Genomic DNA, 17098 nt, shown 5'->3' with positions numbered 1-17098 from the left:
TTTACCTGTTTGTTTATCTGTTTACCTGTATATTTGTTTATCTGTTCGTGTGCTTATCTGTTGGTTTTTCTGTTTAGCTGTTTGTTTGTTTATCTGTTTACCTGTGTATTTGTTTGTCTCTTTATCCGTTTACCTGTTTATTTGTGTATCTGTTCACCTATATATTTGTTTGTCTCTTTATCTGTTTGTCTGTTTATTTGTTTATCTGTTTATTTGTTTGTTTATGTGCTTATCTTGTTTTTTCTGTTTATCTCTTTGTTTGTTTATCTGTTTACTTGTTTATTTGTTTATCACATTATTGTGCAGATAAACCAGGTTATCCAGGTATGGACGTTTCAGATGAATCTGTGGATTAAAGTCGCTTCAAGTGTTTCCCTGTTTTTATCTGTTGATGGTCACTGTGGTGGTTGGGGGGGGGGGTCGCTCTCCTGGAATGAAATCACTGCTCAGGATGTAGCAGCAGCTTCGACCTAAGATGTTTTTATTTGTTTGTAACTAACTCTTCAGATTGTTTGTCATCAGCTTCCAGAGAGACAAACAGAAACTTTAAAGGAAATTCTGTAGAAAATGAGCAGAAAATTCAAACGTCCCATCGACGTCTTGTCGTTTGCTCACAGTAAAAACACAAACGTTTCTCTGGTTCTGGTTTCTTGCGCAGTGAGGCACTTTGGGGCGATTTTGGACGGAGGACGGAGGTTTTGAGTGAAGGTTTGAGGCGTGTTTGCGTCTTCCATCAAATTTTTTTTCCGTTATTGATGAACGCTGCCGGCCGTGTAAAATGATCCTCGGGAGGATCGTTCTGTGTTTGAATTTAACGACACATTTTTTAAGTATTTGTGTTTCTCTCATACCTGCACACGACCTGCCTGCTGCCGGGCATTGTCTCGTCTATCCACTCTTGATCTTATTACAGCTGCTGACTGAATGCCCATCTCATCAGATCCTCTTCCTCTCTCAGTCCTCCTCTTCTCCTCTATTTTCTCAGCTGCTTTGTTCAGCTCGCGCTGCTCTCATTTCCTTCTGGAGCTGTAATCGTGCTGCTTCTGGCTGGCAGCTCCTCCAGGAGTGTTTACCTCTGGCTGACGTCGGCCTCTGCTCCTCTGGGATTATCGGCAGCTCCACGGTCTCTTCTGTTAATCTCTGCAGTCGCAGCTGCAACGTGTCCCTAAAAAACAGCTGTTTGATTAAACTGCCAAAATAAAACATAAACTGCATCAATGTCCAAATAAAGTTGTAACAATGTCAAAAATGAAGCAGTAGAGTTCAAAACTATTATTATAACTTGAAATCTCAAAAATAAATTACTCATATTGTTATTTCTTAATAAGTTTTAGAGATGAATGTTTCTGTTTTGTATTTTATAAAAACAGCTGTTTGATTAAATGATCTTAAACAGTTTTTAATGATTTTGTTTTGTTTTTTCCCAGAAGTCGAGGTTGTCTCTGATCTGTGAACGTCCAGACTCGTGGATCAGTCTCCTCCCCCTGACCTCTGACCCCTCAGCAGCCAACTGCTCCGTCTACAGTCGAGGTGAGTTTCCACAGGAAGCCCCGCCCCCATCGCCTCACCTGAGTCCAGCTCTCAGTAACTCCCAGAAACTGTTTGTCTCCAGGTGAGGAGCTGTTCTGTCAGGTGAGCAGGGAGATCCCGGCAGGTGAGAAGCTCCTGGCTTCTCTGTCCCCCCCTCCTCCTCCTCCTCCTCCCTCCTCCTCCTCCTCCTCCTCGCCGACATCCCAGCTCTCTCCTCCCCTCAGCCTGGTTTCTCAGACGCAGCCGGCGGTGAAGGAGGAGCCTCTGTACCCGGCGGCGCTGCACTCAGACATCCAGCTGCTGCCTCAGCAGGCCGGCATGGCGGCCATCTTGGCCACGGCTGTAGTTAACAGTGAGTGTCGGAGACGTGACGTTGTGTTTTTTGTTTGTTTAAGTTATGAATGTTTAAAATTAGCTTTAATATATTTCAAACGAGAATTGCAGTCCAGTTTAGAAGTCCTGATCCAGTTCTTGTTTCTTTTCATTTCCCTTCTATCAAGCCAGACGTTCTGATAAAGAAGTTCTGGACCAGCAGGTCTTCACACTTTCAGAGTTTCTGTTGGCTGATTTTTCTCTGTTTCAGTCTTTGACCCTGACTGTGACCAAGACCAGAACCAGAACCTGAGAGCTGCTTCTTCCTTCAGCCAACAGCTCTGTTGGAGCTAAAAGTGTGTTTCCTGTCCAACAGTTTGATCTTAGTCTAACAAGGTTGAGTCAGGTCCTCTGGACGGATTCTTCTTTGTTGAAACGTTTCGTCTTTTATCCAGAAGACTTCTTCAGTCTGAGGCGCTGCAACAAACTCAGTCTTATAAACGGCACCTTCTCATAGTGTTTAACCAGTTTGCTGGTGACATCCAGAACTAGCTGTTCACGTGTAAAAGGAGGACCATCAGCCCAACAACTGATCGTTAGTGCCACATATTGATAAAAATTACCAAGTGACTTCTCGAGTCTGCAGTGGTTTAAATACCCCATGATAAGGTTAGGAACGTCCCGGGAGATCCTCTGAAACTGCTGCACGGTCTTTAGCATAGCCTGAGTGGCTAGCTCTGCGTTAGCCTTAGGGTGAATGTAAACTCGTGTGATGAAAAGCTGCAGGAATTCCCGTGGCAGATAAAACGGGCAAAGAGCCACCGACAGAAGTTCAATGTCTGGAGTACACATCGTCTCCTTGATGACAATAGTGTTGCACTGCTTTTTATTCACATAAAGGCACAGTCCTCCACCGAGTGATTTACCTGTCCTTGTGGGGTCTCTGTCCAATCAAATGGGCTCACCAAAGCCTTCAATCTCCAAGTCCAATTGCAAGTTGTAATTCTTGAGCCAAGTTTCTGTCAGTGCCAAAACACAGGCACATTTCTATTCCTCCAGATACTGAAGTTCATCGATTTTGCCAGGAAGAAGAAGAAATCCCACAAAAGGCAGGCCCTGGAGCAACGTGGATATCCTAACTGGGCCTTCCTGAAAGCAGATAAGAAACCCAAACAGGACTCCAGTCAGCCATCCGGTGAAAAGGAGGAACACAGACCAGTGTTGCAGGAGTTTCAGAGAATCTGAGACATTTATTTTCTAAATTTGACGTTCCAGTGACTTTCAAACCCCAAAATACATTACGGCAAAGACTGGTCCATCCCAAAGATCCAGTCTCCCGGCACAAACAGAGCAATGTTGTGTAAGATGTTCAGTGTCAGGAGGGTGATCAGTCTTACATCGGGGAAACTAAACAGCCACTGGACAAAAGCCACTGGCCCAGCACAGAAGATCAACATCATCAGGCCAGGACTCTGCGGTCTACACTCATCTCCAGGTCAGAGGTCACTCTTTCAGGGATGAAGATGTTCACATCCTTGATAGAGAGGAACGAAGGTTTGAGAGAGGAGTAAAGGAGGCCATCTTTGTGAAAAGAACCTGTCCATCGTTAAACAGGGGTGGGGGCCTCCGTGTTCAACTGTCCACCTCTTACAATGCTGTTTTTGCTAGTATCACTCACCCCTGTGAATATCAAGCAACCATCAGGGCGCTAACGATCACTTGTTAGGCAGCTGGTCCTCCTTTTTCACATGAACACCTAGTTCTGGACGTCACCAACAAACTGGTTGGTCCACTATGAGAAGGTGCTGCTTATAAGACTGAGTTTGTTGCAGCTCCTCAGACTGAAGAAGTCTTTTGGATAAAATACGAAATGTTTCAACAAAGAATAATCTGTCCAGAGGACCTGATTTAACTCTGTTATATTAATCTATCTGGATTATTGAGCATGCATCAGGTCTGTTTGATCTTTGGTGTTTTCATGGGTCCAACAGCAGAACCAGAACCAGACTGAGTCTCTGGAACACACAAATCTAAACTGGGTTCAGTTTGTTCTGACGACACAACTCCATGTCATCCTCTGAGTTTAGGAGCCAGAGGTCAGAGGTCAAACAAGAAACTGAGAGGAAAAACCCAGAAAGACAGCTGATCTGAGATTACTGGAAGGTCTGGATCATTGGAGGGAACTGTAAAGACAAGAAGACTTAATGTAACTGAAGTCCAACATGCAGCACATCCTGGTGCAAACTGTTTAAAACTGCAATTTTTTGTTTCCACCAGATGGCAGTGTCACTCTTCAACAGGAAACACATTTATTCTTTCCTCCAGCTCCAGACAGTTTCTGTTGGCTGTGCACGCACACCACAGTTCTGACCCCTTGTTGTAAATATCCAGCTGTAAACTGGTTGTTCTGGTTAGAAAATTACATATACAACTATGTATATACATAATACTACCCTCCTCTGAACGGGTGTCATGTAAATTAAAACTATTTTACGTTTCTGTCAACGGTAATAGAGCCTTAGCAGAAGAATCCCTCACACACACAAATTATAGATCAAAACGACCGGCTCGACCACAAGATGTGCGTTATTACGTTTCATGGCGTTTTGCGTTACCATGGGGATGCGATTCACAAAACAACCTTGAAAACTTAAGAAAGAAAAAGGCTTTCAACTGACAGAGATGTCGCATGATGAGCAAATCACATGAAGTTAGCAAACAAACTCTTCCTGCCCTCACATCTTTTACGATATATGAATCATATATCAAAACGTAAACGTTCTTTTTTTCTGCAGACGTTCTTGTTTTTGCTGTAGGAGTGGTCCCAGAAGGCAGAGAGACCCGTGTGAAACTGTTCTGAAAGTCAGAAGAGAGTGTTTTAAACAAGCTCAAGTCTGCTCCTCTCCCGTGTCTGTCCTCTAAAACAAATCGAGCTTCCTGATTGGCTGAGGCTGAAGCAGAGCTGTTTCCTGCTGCGAACTGAGATGTTTGAAACTTTTCTATGAGCTGCTGCTCACCATGTCTAAAAAAGTGTTTCATGAACCCCTGATTTAAATTAAACTTTCAGAAAGTTATCTCAGCTGATCGTCTAAAACGGATACAAAATGGCTGCCAATAGAAAAATGGTTATTAAGTAGTTGACAGTGACCTTCTGCTCTACTTTAAGTGACAACAGTTTGCTGAGCTCTTGCTTTAAAATGAATTAAAACACAAACAGGATCAAACTGAAGCTCTGAGATGCTGAGCTGCAGTTTGGTGCGGTAGTAGCTAGGCCTGTCACGATAAACAATAAAGCAGTTAATCGCATGATTAATCAAAACTATCAACCTCGTTTTCATTTATCGGCTTTATCGTTTCTTCGCGTCTCTCGCTTTCTACTATAGACACGACTCAACTCCGGTGCTCTTCACTGACGCCGCCCTTTCTCTTTAAAATCCATTTTAACCGTCCAGAATCGCATTTTTGGATCATTAAAAGCAGCTAAGCTGATAAGCTAAGCTACAAGCTAAGCTAACAGGCTGACCTCGGGAAGCTCCAAAGCATCTCCCTCCCATTTTTTAAAAAGATGCTGCTCGCTCCCTCACTATCCATCCTTCACTTCAAACAGTCTTATACTGCCATCCGGTGGTCTACAAAAGGTACTACACGCAAAAAAATTTAACTTTTTTTTTCTTAAATTTGACAATAATTACTAATTATTGTCAAATTTAAAACATTATTATCGTTTATCGCAATAATTTCTGAGACAATTAATCGCCCAGCAAAATTAATCGTGACATGCCTAGTAGTAGCTGATGGTCCTCAGCACATGGTCTGATTGCTAACAGCTGTGCCAAGTATCAACGTTTCTTCAAGAAATATTCCAGTTATTTTTCATGAATGTTGTTTTCATCTTTATGTTGGAGTAGCTTGAATTCCGCTGTTTGTGTTTTCCTGGTTACCAGAGGACATTTTCCCGTGTAAGGACTGTGGGATCTGGTACCGCAGTGAGAGGAACCTGCAGGCCCACTTGATGTACTACTGCGCCAGCCGCCAGAAGCAGCCGGCGGCGGCCTCGTCGCCTCCGCAGGACAAGCCCAAAGACTCGTACCCCAACGAGCGCATCTGCCCGTTCCCGCAGTGCAACAAGAGCTGTCCCAGTGCCAGCTCTCTGGAGATCCACATGCGCACACACAGCGGTGAGAGCTGCATTCATGCCCAAATTTAAGGAGGTTCTGGATCTGGTGGGCGGGCTCAGAGTTTAACTTCCTGTTCCTTTCTGTCCATCCTTCCTTCCACAGGGGAGCGTCCGTTTGTCTGTCTCATCTGCCTGTCCGCCTTCACCACCAAAGCAAACTGTGAGCGCCACCTGAAGGTCCACACGGATACTCTGAATGGGGTCTGTCACGGCTGTGGCTTTGTCTCCACCACCAGGGACATCCTCTACAGCCACCTGGTCACCAGTCACATGGTGTGCCAGCCTGGGTCCCGCAGCGAGGTCTACTCTCCAGGTCCAGGCCTTCCAAAGCTGCCCCTGTCCACCGGTAAGTCCAGCCCTCACCATGATCCGTGTACGGTTCTAAAGTGGCACTAACTCTTACTGTCCTCATCAGGTCTGAGCCCAGGAGACTCCGGTGTGGTGCTCAAGTGTCAGGTTTGTGGTCACAACTCCGACTCCCCTGCTCAACTGCAGCAGCATGTGCGGACCCACCTGGAGGTCAGAGTCCCAGCTGAAAGGAGTCCCACTCCTCGCCAGAATACCCCCTCCTCGACTGAACAGCCCCAGCTGACCCCGCAAGAAAAAGAGCCCCTGGCTTCTGTTCCTAAACTGGACTCATCCAGCCCAGGCACTAATGGAGGTTCAGCCACACCTCCTGACTACAGTCCTCCTGAAGGAGACCTAAAGATTAAGGAGGAGCCACAGTCAGAGTCTGAGAACGAGGAGCAGCAGATGGAACTGAAAGAAGAAGGGGAGGAGAATCCTGGTGCAGAGGAGCTTGATGGAGATCCAAGTGAAGCGACTAAAGAAGAGCAAATAGCCTCCTCCTCTTGCCAGACATCAGACTCTCCGAAGAGTCCAGCCACCACAACAGTTAAGGCAGAACCGACCAGTCCCACTCCGGGTTCTAGTCCTGCTCCGCTTGTCCCAGGAGGAGCGATATTCCTGCCTCAGTACATGTTCAATCCTGAGGCAGCCATCTTGCCCCAGGCATCAGAAATTCTGGCTAAAATGTCAGAGATGGTCCACAGCCGGCTGAAACACGGCCAGACAGTCGTTCAGAACAACCCGGCTGCCTTCTTCACTTCTGGACCGACAGCAGCGACCGCCACTGGCACTCCACCTCACAAAGGAGCCACCTGCTTTGAGTGTGACATCACTTTTAACAACATCAACAACTACTATGCACATAAGAGGTTGTACTGCTCCAGCAGGCATCAGGGAGATGGCCCAAGCGCTGGTTCTGGATCAGCTGTCCCAGGTCCGACACCTTCCAGCGGGCCGTCTGGCTCGTCACCTCAGCCTGGGGCGTCGAGCAGAGCAGCCTCCGCCTCGCCAACCGACTCTGAGCCTCCTGCAGGATCTGGAGCAACAGAATCCAAGAGGTTGTTGGAGATGAAGGCCGAATCCTCGGCAGGCAAAGAGGGAGTCTCCTCCTCCTCTGAGGGCGAAGGAGGAGGAGGAGGAGGAGGAAGAACAAGTGAAGGCAGCCCAAGTCCTGTTAGTGGTTCTGCAGAGGACGTGGAAGAGGACCCCAACAAAACGTTCTGCGAAGCGTGCAACATCCGCTTCAGTCGTCACGAGAACTACACTGTCCACAAACGGTTCTACTGCGCATCGCGCCACGACCCGTCCAACCAGCGGTCCATGCACGCCAAGACCAACGCTGCCGCCTTCCTTCCTCAGCCTATCCGCACACGCAAGAGGAAGAAGATGTATGAGATTCACATGGCTAGAACCGAGGCGTTGGCTAAAGCTGCTGCAGCTGCTGCCGCCTCTGCAGCCTCAGCGCCGTCTCCCTCTCTTCTAGGCTTGGTGGTAAAACAGGAAGTCTCTCCCAGTGGTACCGGCAGCTCCAGCCCAGAAGGGGATGGTCCTATCGATCTGAGCAAGAGGCCTCGTCTGAGGGAGACTCCGCGGCAGAGCGGCATGAGCAGCAGCAGCGGAGGAATCCTCCCGGCTCTGCCTCTAACCGACTACCACAAGTGCACGGCCTGCAGCATCAGCTTCAACAGCATCGAGAACTACCTGGCCCATAAAACCTACTACTGCCCCGCCACAACGCTCCAGTCCCACACCTTGGAGCAGCTTCACCGGCTCAAGAGATCCGCCTCAACTTCCCCTAAAAGCAGGCCTCAGCAGGAGCGTTTGGACCTGCTGCACCCCGTTGAAGCTAAAGCTCTGCCGGCGGAGTGGGTTGCCCAGGCTCAAGGGGCATCGTCCAGCCCCCGCGCCTCTGCTGTACCTGCCTCTGGAGCTACGTCCCCTTCACACATGAGCGCCACCCTGGCAGCCACTCCAGGAGCTGGGGCTAAAGGTGCCAGTTCTTCTCTTGCGGTCTGCCCATATTGTCCCAACAAAGCCCTTACCTGTGACCTGGTGGAGCACTTAAAGACCACTCATGGTCTGCTTGTAACCGTTCATCTTCCCCAGGAGACCCCAGCACAAGCGGGTCGATCAATCAGCCGCAGCCCCAGCCTCAGTCCCAGAGATGGAGCCGCCTCCTCCACCCCCTCCAACCAGGCCAGGGTCGCCTCAAGAGTTCACAAAGACAGCATGAACGGACAGGCCAGGAGCGGTAGAGCCTCCCCCGTCTCCCCCCTGGTGAACGGCAGCCCCTCAGTTGGAGGAGGATCCCCTTTAGCTGCCTCACCTCTGCCTGTCTCCCCACCAAGAGCTCCCCCCCTGACAATGTCACCTGTACCTGATGTTCTGAGAGAGAAGGTGGCGTCCACTCATCTTCCAGAGAGCACCATCCCAACAGTGGCGTCTCACCCAGTCCCAGCCCCCGTCACTGGCTCTAAAACCTTGGTGACCCCCCCTGTCCAGAACGGCAACTCCCGCTTCTGTCGGCTGTGCAACATCAAGTTCAGCAGCCTCTCCACGTTTATCGCTCACAAGAAGTACTACTGCTCCTCCCACAGTGCCGAGCACGTGAAGTGAGCTCTGTGACTCCTCCCCCGACTCTTTCCAAGTGAAGGTTTAGTGTAATGGAGAAGCTCCGCCTCCTGGCGGTGCCAGATCCAATGACTGTTACTCACCTGGCGGTGCGCGATGCCTCGTCTGCTGCAAGGTGGTGTTACGAACCGATCTTCCTCCGATGGGTCAAAGTTTGTCGCACACTAAGAGCTGAGACGGACGCTACCTGCACACACAGATGTGTCCCCGTCCCACAGACTGTCCCCCGTCTTCGTGGCGGTGCGTCGAGACGTTAAAAACAGCCTTCTGACAGTCTCTGTTAGCTTTTTAATTAGACTCACACCATGATGAAGAATCTTTAGTCCTTTCCTGAGCTTCTTCAGGCCTGAGCAGAGAACTCGTTCCTCTGACGTGGACAGGTTTGATGGTTAATGTTTTTACTCTGTGCATAATGTATGATGTCTGAGAAACGGATTTTATGATGCTTTGGTTTCAACACTGGCTCTTTCTCTGACTCGAGGGGCTCTTCAGCTGAAAACCCGAGCGGTGTCATGATGTTACTAATTAGTGAAGGATGTTCGTTTTTCTTTCACACACAACTTTTTATTTCTCTTCAAAAAGCAAGGGAGACAAAATGTGAACTATTTATCTTTTAGTCCTCACTGATTTCACGTCAACAGAAAACTACCTACCTTGTGTCTGAGAGTGTTCGTATTTTTTATTTGTATATTTTCATACTGTTGGAAGGAGTGTTTTGGATCTGGATGTGTTGAAGTGACTTTTCTAAATGTAGATATGTAATATCTTCTCATGGTAACCACTGGGATCACGCTGGGCTTTATTATCCCGTTAGCATTTTGTTAGCGCTGCGTTTGTTGCAATAAGATTGCAGCGACTTCGCCTGCAGGTTTTAGGTTCCAGAGTCCACATTTCCACCCAGTCGTTCTTAAACTTTTATCTTGATGATTTATTTATTTTTAATGTTTTGGGGTTTTTTGGTGGGTAATGAAGGCACAGCAGTAAACGCTCTCAAGTTAGAGTTAGCTCACATGTTAGCATAGCGTTATCTCACATGTTAGCATTAGCTCACATGTTAGCTTTAGCTTACATGTTAGCGTTATCTCACATGTTAGCATTGGCTCACATGTTAGCGTTAGCTCACATGTTAGCTTTAGCTTACATGTTAGCGTTAGCGCACATGTTAGCATTAGCTCACATGTTAGCATTAGCTCTCATGCAGCAGAACAGTGTTAGCTGAAACTGTAAAATACTTATTTTCTGCTCGTGAGACCTCAGGACTCGCTGAGGAGGGCCGGCCTGAAGCTCAAACGTAGATCAGACCTTCAGCAGAACCCGACACGCAGGCGTCCTGTAAATAAATGTCCTCTGAGCTTCTGACAAGAAGAAAGAGCTTTGCTCTTTTTAGCATAATTTAATGGTCCAATATGTGGGTTTGGTCACATCTAGTGGCTATAAAGAACGGATCCAGAATGTCCTCTCTGAGCTCCTGTAGTAACGTGGTGAATGGGGGACCTGCCTTTTCTTACAGAAAACAACTAAATGATCAGCTCCTAACAGTAAACTGGATTTCGGACCATGTTTCTTCCAGTTTTAAAACATTTCCGAGCCGCTGCAGACGTGAAGAACAGCCGTTATTTGATGAAGGTTTTTAAAACTTTGCCATCTTTCTGCCAGAATGTTGGTTTTACAAATGTTAAAGACAAAATTCAGCATTACGTATATCGGCTTATTTTATCTGCAGCCAACCTGCTACTGTAAAATTATATTTAGAATCAGAACCGAGCCGATAACTGAGCCAAAAAGGTCCGGTACCGTTTGATTTATCCAGATTCTGAAGCTGTACCGAGACCTGAATCTGGACCCCTGGGCTTGGCTGCATCATCTAAACCTCCTCCTGCAAAGTCCTCCACTGTTAAAGCTCTATCAGACAAGGTTCCCATTTGGTTCCTCCGAGGCCAGAGGAGTTCTAACTGAAGCCCGGTTGATTCTTCAGGTGAATTTAAAGGCAGCCAGTTCCAAACTAAACGCATCAGACTCCCTGGACCACTTCAGCTCATTGGTGTGTGTTAGTGGAAGATAATTGAGGGGGGCGGGGGGGGGGGGGGTTTGATCTTCAAATCAGATACTTTTATTTAAACGCTGAGCTGTGATTACTTCCTCCTCAGTCTGCTCCCTGCTGGTCCAATCTGCTTCCAGCTCACCGTATCCCAGCATCCTCCTCTGTTCACCATCACCCGTTTTCTCTGGATCCTCCACACGATAAGACCATCGTAAATATTTCAGGTCAAAAGGAACCTTCAGAATCAAAGTGGGTCCTTCGTTGACCGACACCTCGGTTTAGATCTGATGGCTCTCTTTATTTCAGTCACATCTTTAAACCGGTACGTGTGTCAACAGGAAGTGACCTCTGGCCTTCGAGACAACAGACCAGGTGCTGATTGGTCACATGTGATGTCATCCAGTCCCACGTTGAGGACCGTCTTCCGTTTTGCGCCGTGGTGCAGAAACGTCCTGAAAGTTTCAGTTTGAGCTCTGTTTTTGTCGTTACGCAGCACTTTTTCTTTCTGATCGCGTCGTCGCTTTCCTTGAAGGACTCTGAAAGATTTGAACCTTCACTCAAATGTTTTTATTAGATTTTCATCATGGTTTTTTTTTCTGAAATGATTCTTTTGCCTATGATGGAGAAAATCACAATGAATGTCAACACTTTCACTTCTTCTTTTTTTATTTTAAGGTTTATGTTCTTTTCAGCTCCACTACACTCGTGTCCAAACTATGCATGGGAAATAAAAAGTTCTGAGAGACGCCGCCTGATGCAGAGTTTCTTTCTGACAGGAAGTCCTTGACTCGTGTGAGCGATGAAGAGGCTGAATGAATCATCAGCTCTGCTTTTAACGGACGGATGTGAGAGAAAAGCCTTTCAGGGCCGATGCGTTGGGTTTGATCAAATAAATCCGTCCACGTGTCGTTCATCTCTCAACCTTCAGTTATAAACTAACTTCCTGCACATCAACACTTGCGCACACAGACAAGTCACGCCTGACCTTAACGTCAGCGAAACTTTAATACCTGACAGAACCGGAGCTGCTTCACATTTTTAGTCTTTGTTCCCTTTCAAGGTTTACACAAACAGAACCCTTTATAGCAAACGATCGCAAACATGCGTAACTCGTATTACTTTATTTTATGTAATAGCACTTATTAAACAATTAAAGATAAACATATAGCGTGTCATATTTATAATAAATACAGCGGTGCTTGAAAGTTTGTGAAGCATTTATGATTTTTTATATTTCTGCAAAGGTTCACATACTTTTGCTACTCACAAATATGTAATATTGGATCATTTTCCTCAATAAATAAATGACCAGGTATTATATAAAGGGCACTGTAAGAGTTCTGATAAGGATGTAATAATCAGCCAATGTCCTCCATTGAGATCCATAAACATTCTCAAGGGATGTCGAGGAATGGCCAAGAATAATGTCTATGAGAATCCAAAAGTCCTGAAATGATGACACAAGTTTATTCAGCTGGTTTCATCTGGTTATCAGTTGGAAATTCCTCAGGGAGGGGGTGGTGAGCGTCAGATCACATGTTCTCCAGGCAAATTCAGATGAGATGGCCTTCAAGGCCAGCCAGGGGAGCCAAATTCAGATAAACACACAGTTGTTTTGGGGACAGGCAGAACTTAATGACATCTACCTTGAGTCTGTGTTGGTCGACTCTGTTCCGAAATATCCAGAATACATGGCCACACCAATGGAATGTGACTGAGTAAAATCCCCAAGATCTGATCCATTCAGCCCAAAGCAGTTGAGTCTGGGTACTCGAGACACGAACCAAGCCATCATAAAGGCAAGCAGCATGATCGGGTCCAAATTTGCTGCCGACGACTTCCTTGATTGTAGATAAACCAGCAACCAGCCGAATCCAAAAAGCAGGAACCAGTTATCGTAAATCCAATTAAATATGCGTCCTTAAAATCCACAAATGGCAGCAGAGATAGACACATCATCGTCTTCCAGTCGATGAGATATCCAGCTGCGTGCGTGCCAACAGGGCAAATCGGCTCGCCTAAAGCCCGTCTTCTCTTCAAAGAAATGTTGTAAATTGAGTTGAGGGACCAGCTGATCAAAACAAGTCCATAATTATGGTTTGGAAGAAACGCAAGAGAGTCTCACAAGCAGTTTCACAGACAGACAGAGCAGCAAAGCGGGGAGGGAGGGGTGAAGCATCCGATCTCTGCAAGAGCAAGTGGTGAATAATAAATGAATTAAATGAAGTTTAGAAAGAAGAAAATAAAAAGTTTCAGGCGCTGCACGTCAACATTCCTGCAGACATTTAATTTTTCGATGGCCGTGGCAACAACAACGTCTGCGTGACATCGTCCTCGGACCGGGCTGCAGGGAGACGTGTCTCCAATGAGGACATCCAGAGTTGTCCTTGTCCTCCAATGTCTCTGCACAGGTTTTAGAGACAAGAGTCATCTGCAGGCCGTTTTCTGGTCCTCTCAGCCTGAATGTGGACCTGGTTCTGACCTGACAGGAACAGATGAAGGACAAACAGCACAGTTCTGATGTATTCTGCTGGACTTTAGAACTGATCCGGTGTGGATCAGTACATTAATTCTTATTTATGGTGGGCCTGGTTTTTCCAGGACTCAGTTCTGTGGTGAGGATGAGTTTGAGATCCTGTCGTCTCTCCTGGTCCTTCAGATGCCTCCTGGCCCAGCTGACATCTGGTCTGCAGGCCAAACGTCAGGTCCAGATTTTTTGTTTGTTTGTTTAAACAAATTAAACGTGGATAAATAAACTTACATGAAAAGGAAGAGAAAAAATTAAAATGAGAGGTTTTGTATATTTAACATATAAATATTCTAAATTACAACTAAAGCAGAGTCACACAAGTTCTGGAAAATTTACCTCAGTAAATTTTTCCATTTAGTCCAGATCTTTTCAAATTTTGCAAGCTGCGTTCTTCCTGAAAAATAAATTCTTTCCATCTTCTATAAACCATAAATAATCTGAAGCCAGTCATCCAGGGATGGAACTTTTATATTAAACCATTTCTTTGTGATAGCCTTTCAGCTAAACTTAAAATATCAAATAATGTTTTAGACTTTGAGTCCACAAAAATCCAAACAAAAACTTATTCCACTTAAAAGAAAATTACATGCCTAAGATTACTTCCATCTCTATGTTTGTCCAAAAATTACGAATCAGTGGACATGACCAAAACAAATGAAAATGTTTTACTTCCTGGGCTCCACGGTTCCTCCAGCAACTGGAGGAGCCTGAATAATGTGTATTTTGAGCAGGTGTTCAGATCCAGATTCAAAAAGAGTATGCAGCTTCTGCAGAAGCCAGTCTGGATTTAGAGCATCCATTTAATGTCCTAAAAGGGAGACACGCGCCTCAAACTGAGCTGTCAACCAAGCAGCGTCTGACAGGTTTGGTGATGTTTAAATCAGGTTTTATTTAGAGGAAAAACAGTTAAGTAAACAGCTGTTTGAGCTAAACTTACTTGATTCTCAAAGATTGGTTCAGGAATATTTAGCTTCTCTGGTGCTGATCCGAGTCTCGGGAGAAGAAACGGAGTAGGAGGACCACCTCTGCCTTCACAACAGTAGGGCAGACAGGTGCATAACGGTACGATCCCCTCTCTGATCCTTTTGTTTCATCTATGAATCAAATGTACTAAAAGTGCTTCAACCCAGATGTGTCTGGTTTACATCCAGATGTCAGAACCTTGATCCTCGATCAGCTTTCGGTTTAAAATCTGGTGTGAAACAAGAACGAAGGTTTGAAACAAAAGAGTTCATTAGTCTGCAGTAACTTTTCATTTTTAATATTTTTCCTCAACGGTTGAGTTGTGCAGGATGTTCACGTATGTTTTTTTAAAAAACAGTAAAATGTGACGTGTTTCCAGAGGCGGAGACATTTTCTGTCCACTGCAGGAAGAATCTTCTAAAACGCCAAACTTCCAGATTTACCGGATTATTCTGACTAACCGTTCATGAGCTGAAGCTCCTTCACACCCTCCACCCACTGGTCTGCACCTTCGGCTGGTTTCCATGGAGAACTGGAACCAGTTCCTTCTAAAGGATGACTCATAAACCCAGTTTAGCTTCACTTCGTTCCTCAGAGGTGCCTCACCAAGACCCAGGAACCTGCACGTTGCGTGTGAAAAGATGTTCTGAGTGAGTTATTTTTGTGAAACTTGTCAGACTGTTTGATGCCGACTTCCTGGCTCGGCAGGTGAATCTACTTGAAGTCACAAAAACAGGAAACTGAAAATGTCAGGAATCTGAATCTGATCCTCGTCTCTGTTTTTCTCCCCTTCAGTCCAGTTGTTGCAGAAAACCAAAGTTGTCGTTTTGCAGAACCTCAAAGATCTGCAGATAAAAACTGTTGATAATTCAGTTCTTTTTATAGCTCCAAGTCCCAACAGGAGTCGTCTCAGGGCACTGTACAAGAACATTCACATACAATATGCCAACATTGTATGTGTACACAGACAATTAGGAAAAGTTCTCTATCAAAGAAAGACAGCAGCTTGTGCTGAATCTTCATTTCATCGCAGTCTCCCATCCTGAGCAAGCACAAAGGCAACAGTGGAAAGGAAAAACAACCTTTTAAGAGGAAGATACTTCCAGTAGAACCAGGCTCAGGATGAGTGGCCATCTGCTTCAACCGGCTGGGTTTAAGAGGACAGGAAGGGGAAACAGATAAACACAGAATGTCCGGTCCAGGTGCACTTTCTGTTTGAAGAAAGACAAAAAATATGTTAAGATAGAAATAATTAGAAATAAAGTAGTAGAGTAGAGCAAGTAAAGACAACAGCATAGTGAGGAAATGTGGTCAAGTGTGATGGTCAGCGGCCATCACTGACCCCCCCATCTGCTTACGTCTCTGCTCCTCATGCCATGTTCCTGCCATACTCCTGCCTTCATGCTCTGTGTTCCCCTGCCCCCTCCTGCCATAGTTTCTGTTTCCCTGCTTTGTTTTGCCTGTCACCCATCTCTCAGCTCGAGCCTGCTCCTGTCACTCCACGCCATGCCTTCCTTGTTCCTCCACAGCAATCAGTCCTGATCCCACGCACCTGTTCTCTGCATCATTTAAGCTCCAGTCATTCACTTCCTTGTTGCTGAATTATTAAGCCTTCCATGGTCCCTGATTCTGAAGCCTTCATAGTTCCTGTTTTCATGCCACAGCCTGGATTACTTTACCTTGGTTCAAGCTCACAACGGGATTTTTTCGCCTTGCCTGCCTCTCCTGATTTTTGTCTTTACCCTCAGACCACGATAACGACCATGCCGTACTTCTTCTACGACTACGACTTGGCTCTGGCTTCTACTCTCTGTTTCCCCATGTATGACCCCTGCTTCTTTATCTGGACCTTGCTTTTGAACTTGCCCCCCCCCCGCAAACCACGTACCGCAGCTGCTCTGCTCCGCTGCCAATGACGCCATCGCTCCAACTCTGTCTCCAGCTTGTGAGGACCTGTCATCACCGTTGATCCTGACTCCTCCGACCAGCAGCCAAAATAAATCTAAACTGTTCATTTGTACTCCTGTCTGGCTTATTCTGAATCCTAAACCCAAACCTGACAGTTTGCCCTCCATTAATCTAAGCCTATAGCAGCATAACTAAGGGACAGCTCAGGAAATCTAAGCCGACCTTAACTATAGGATTTATCAAAAATTAGTCTTAAGTCAAACCTTAAAATTAGACACTGTGTCAGCCAACTGAAAGATCTTCCTCCCTTTCTACTTTTGGAAACTCTAGGAGACACAAGTAAACCTGCTGTCTTAGAGCAAAATGCTCCGTTAGGAAAATATGGAACAGTAAGTTCTGTAATATAGGATGGAGCTAGGTTGTTGAGAGCTTTGTAGGTTAGAAGTAAGATTTTGAATTCTATTCTGGATTTGACGGAGCCAATGGAGAGAAACTAAAACTGGAGAGATATGATCTCTCCCATCAACTCTCATTAAAACTCTGGCAGCAGCATTTTGAATCAACTGAAGACTTTTTAAAGAAGATTTGGACACCCATAGATATGTATGTGTGTGTGTGTGTGTGTGTGTGTGTGTGTATATATATATATATATATATA

At 45.8% G+C, this 17098-nt stretch overlaps 1 protein-coding gene across 1 annotated transcript in view; it reads left to right on the top strand.

Moving 5' to 3' along the window:
* The window catches only part of zfpm1 (zinc finger protein, FOG family member 1), an 87091-nt gene extending 78108 nt beyond the window's left edge, over window positions 1-8983 (top strand). Inside the window, exons 5-9 of the mRNA XM_037683108.1 lie at window positions 1428-1530; window positions 1613-1882; window positions 5787-6020; window positions 6123-6365; window positions 6435-8983. Of these exons, the coding sequence (XP_037539036.1) occupies window positions 1428-1530; window positions 1613-1882; window positions 5787-6020; window positions 6123-6365; window positions 6435-8983 (3399 nt within the window). The remainder of the gene's footprint in view (window positions 1-1427; window positions 1531-1612; window positions 1883-5786; window positions 6021-6122; window positions 6366-6434) is intronic.
* Window positions 8984-17098: the final 8115 nt, after the last annotated feature.

Source organism: Nematolebias whitei, chromosome 10, assembly GCF_014905685.2.
Source record: "Nematolebias whitei isolate Nwh7 chromosome 10, NemWhi1, whole genome shotgun sequence".
Taxonomy (NCBI): domain Eukaryota; kingdom Metazoa; phylum Chordata; class Actinopteri; order Cyprinodontiformes; family Rivulidae; genus Nematolebias; species Nematolebias whitei.
This window is presented reverse-complemented; position numbering and strand designations above follow the sequence as displayed.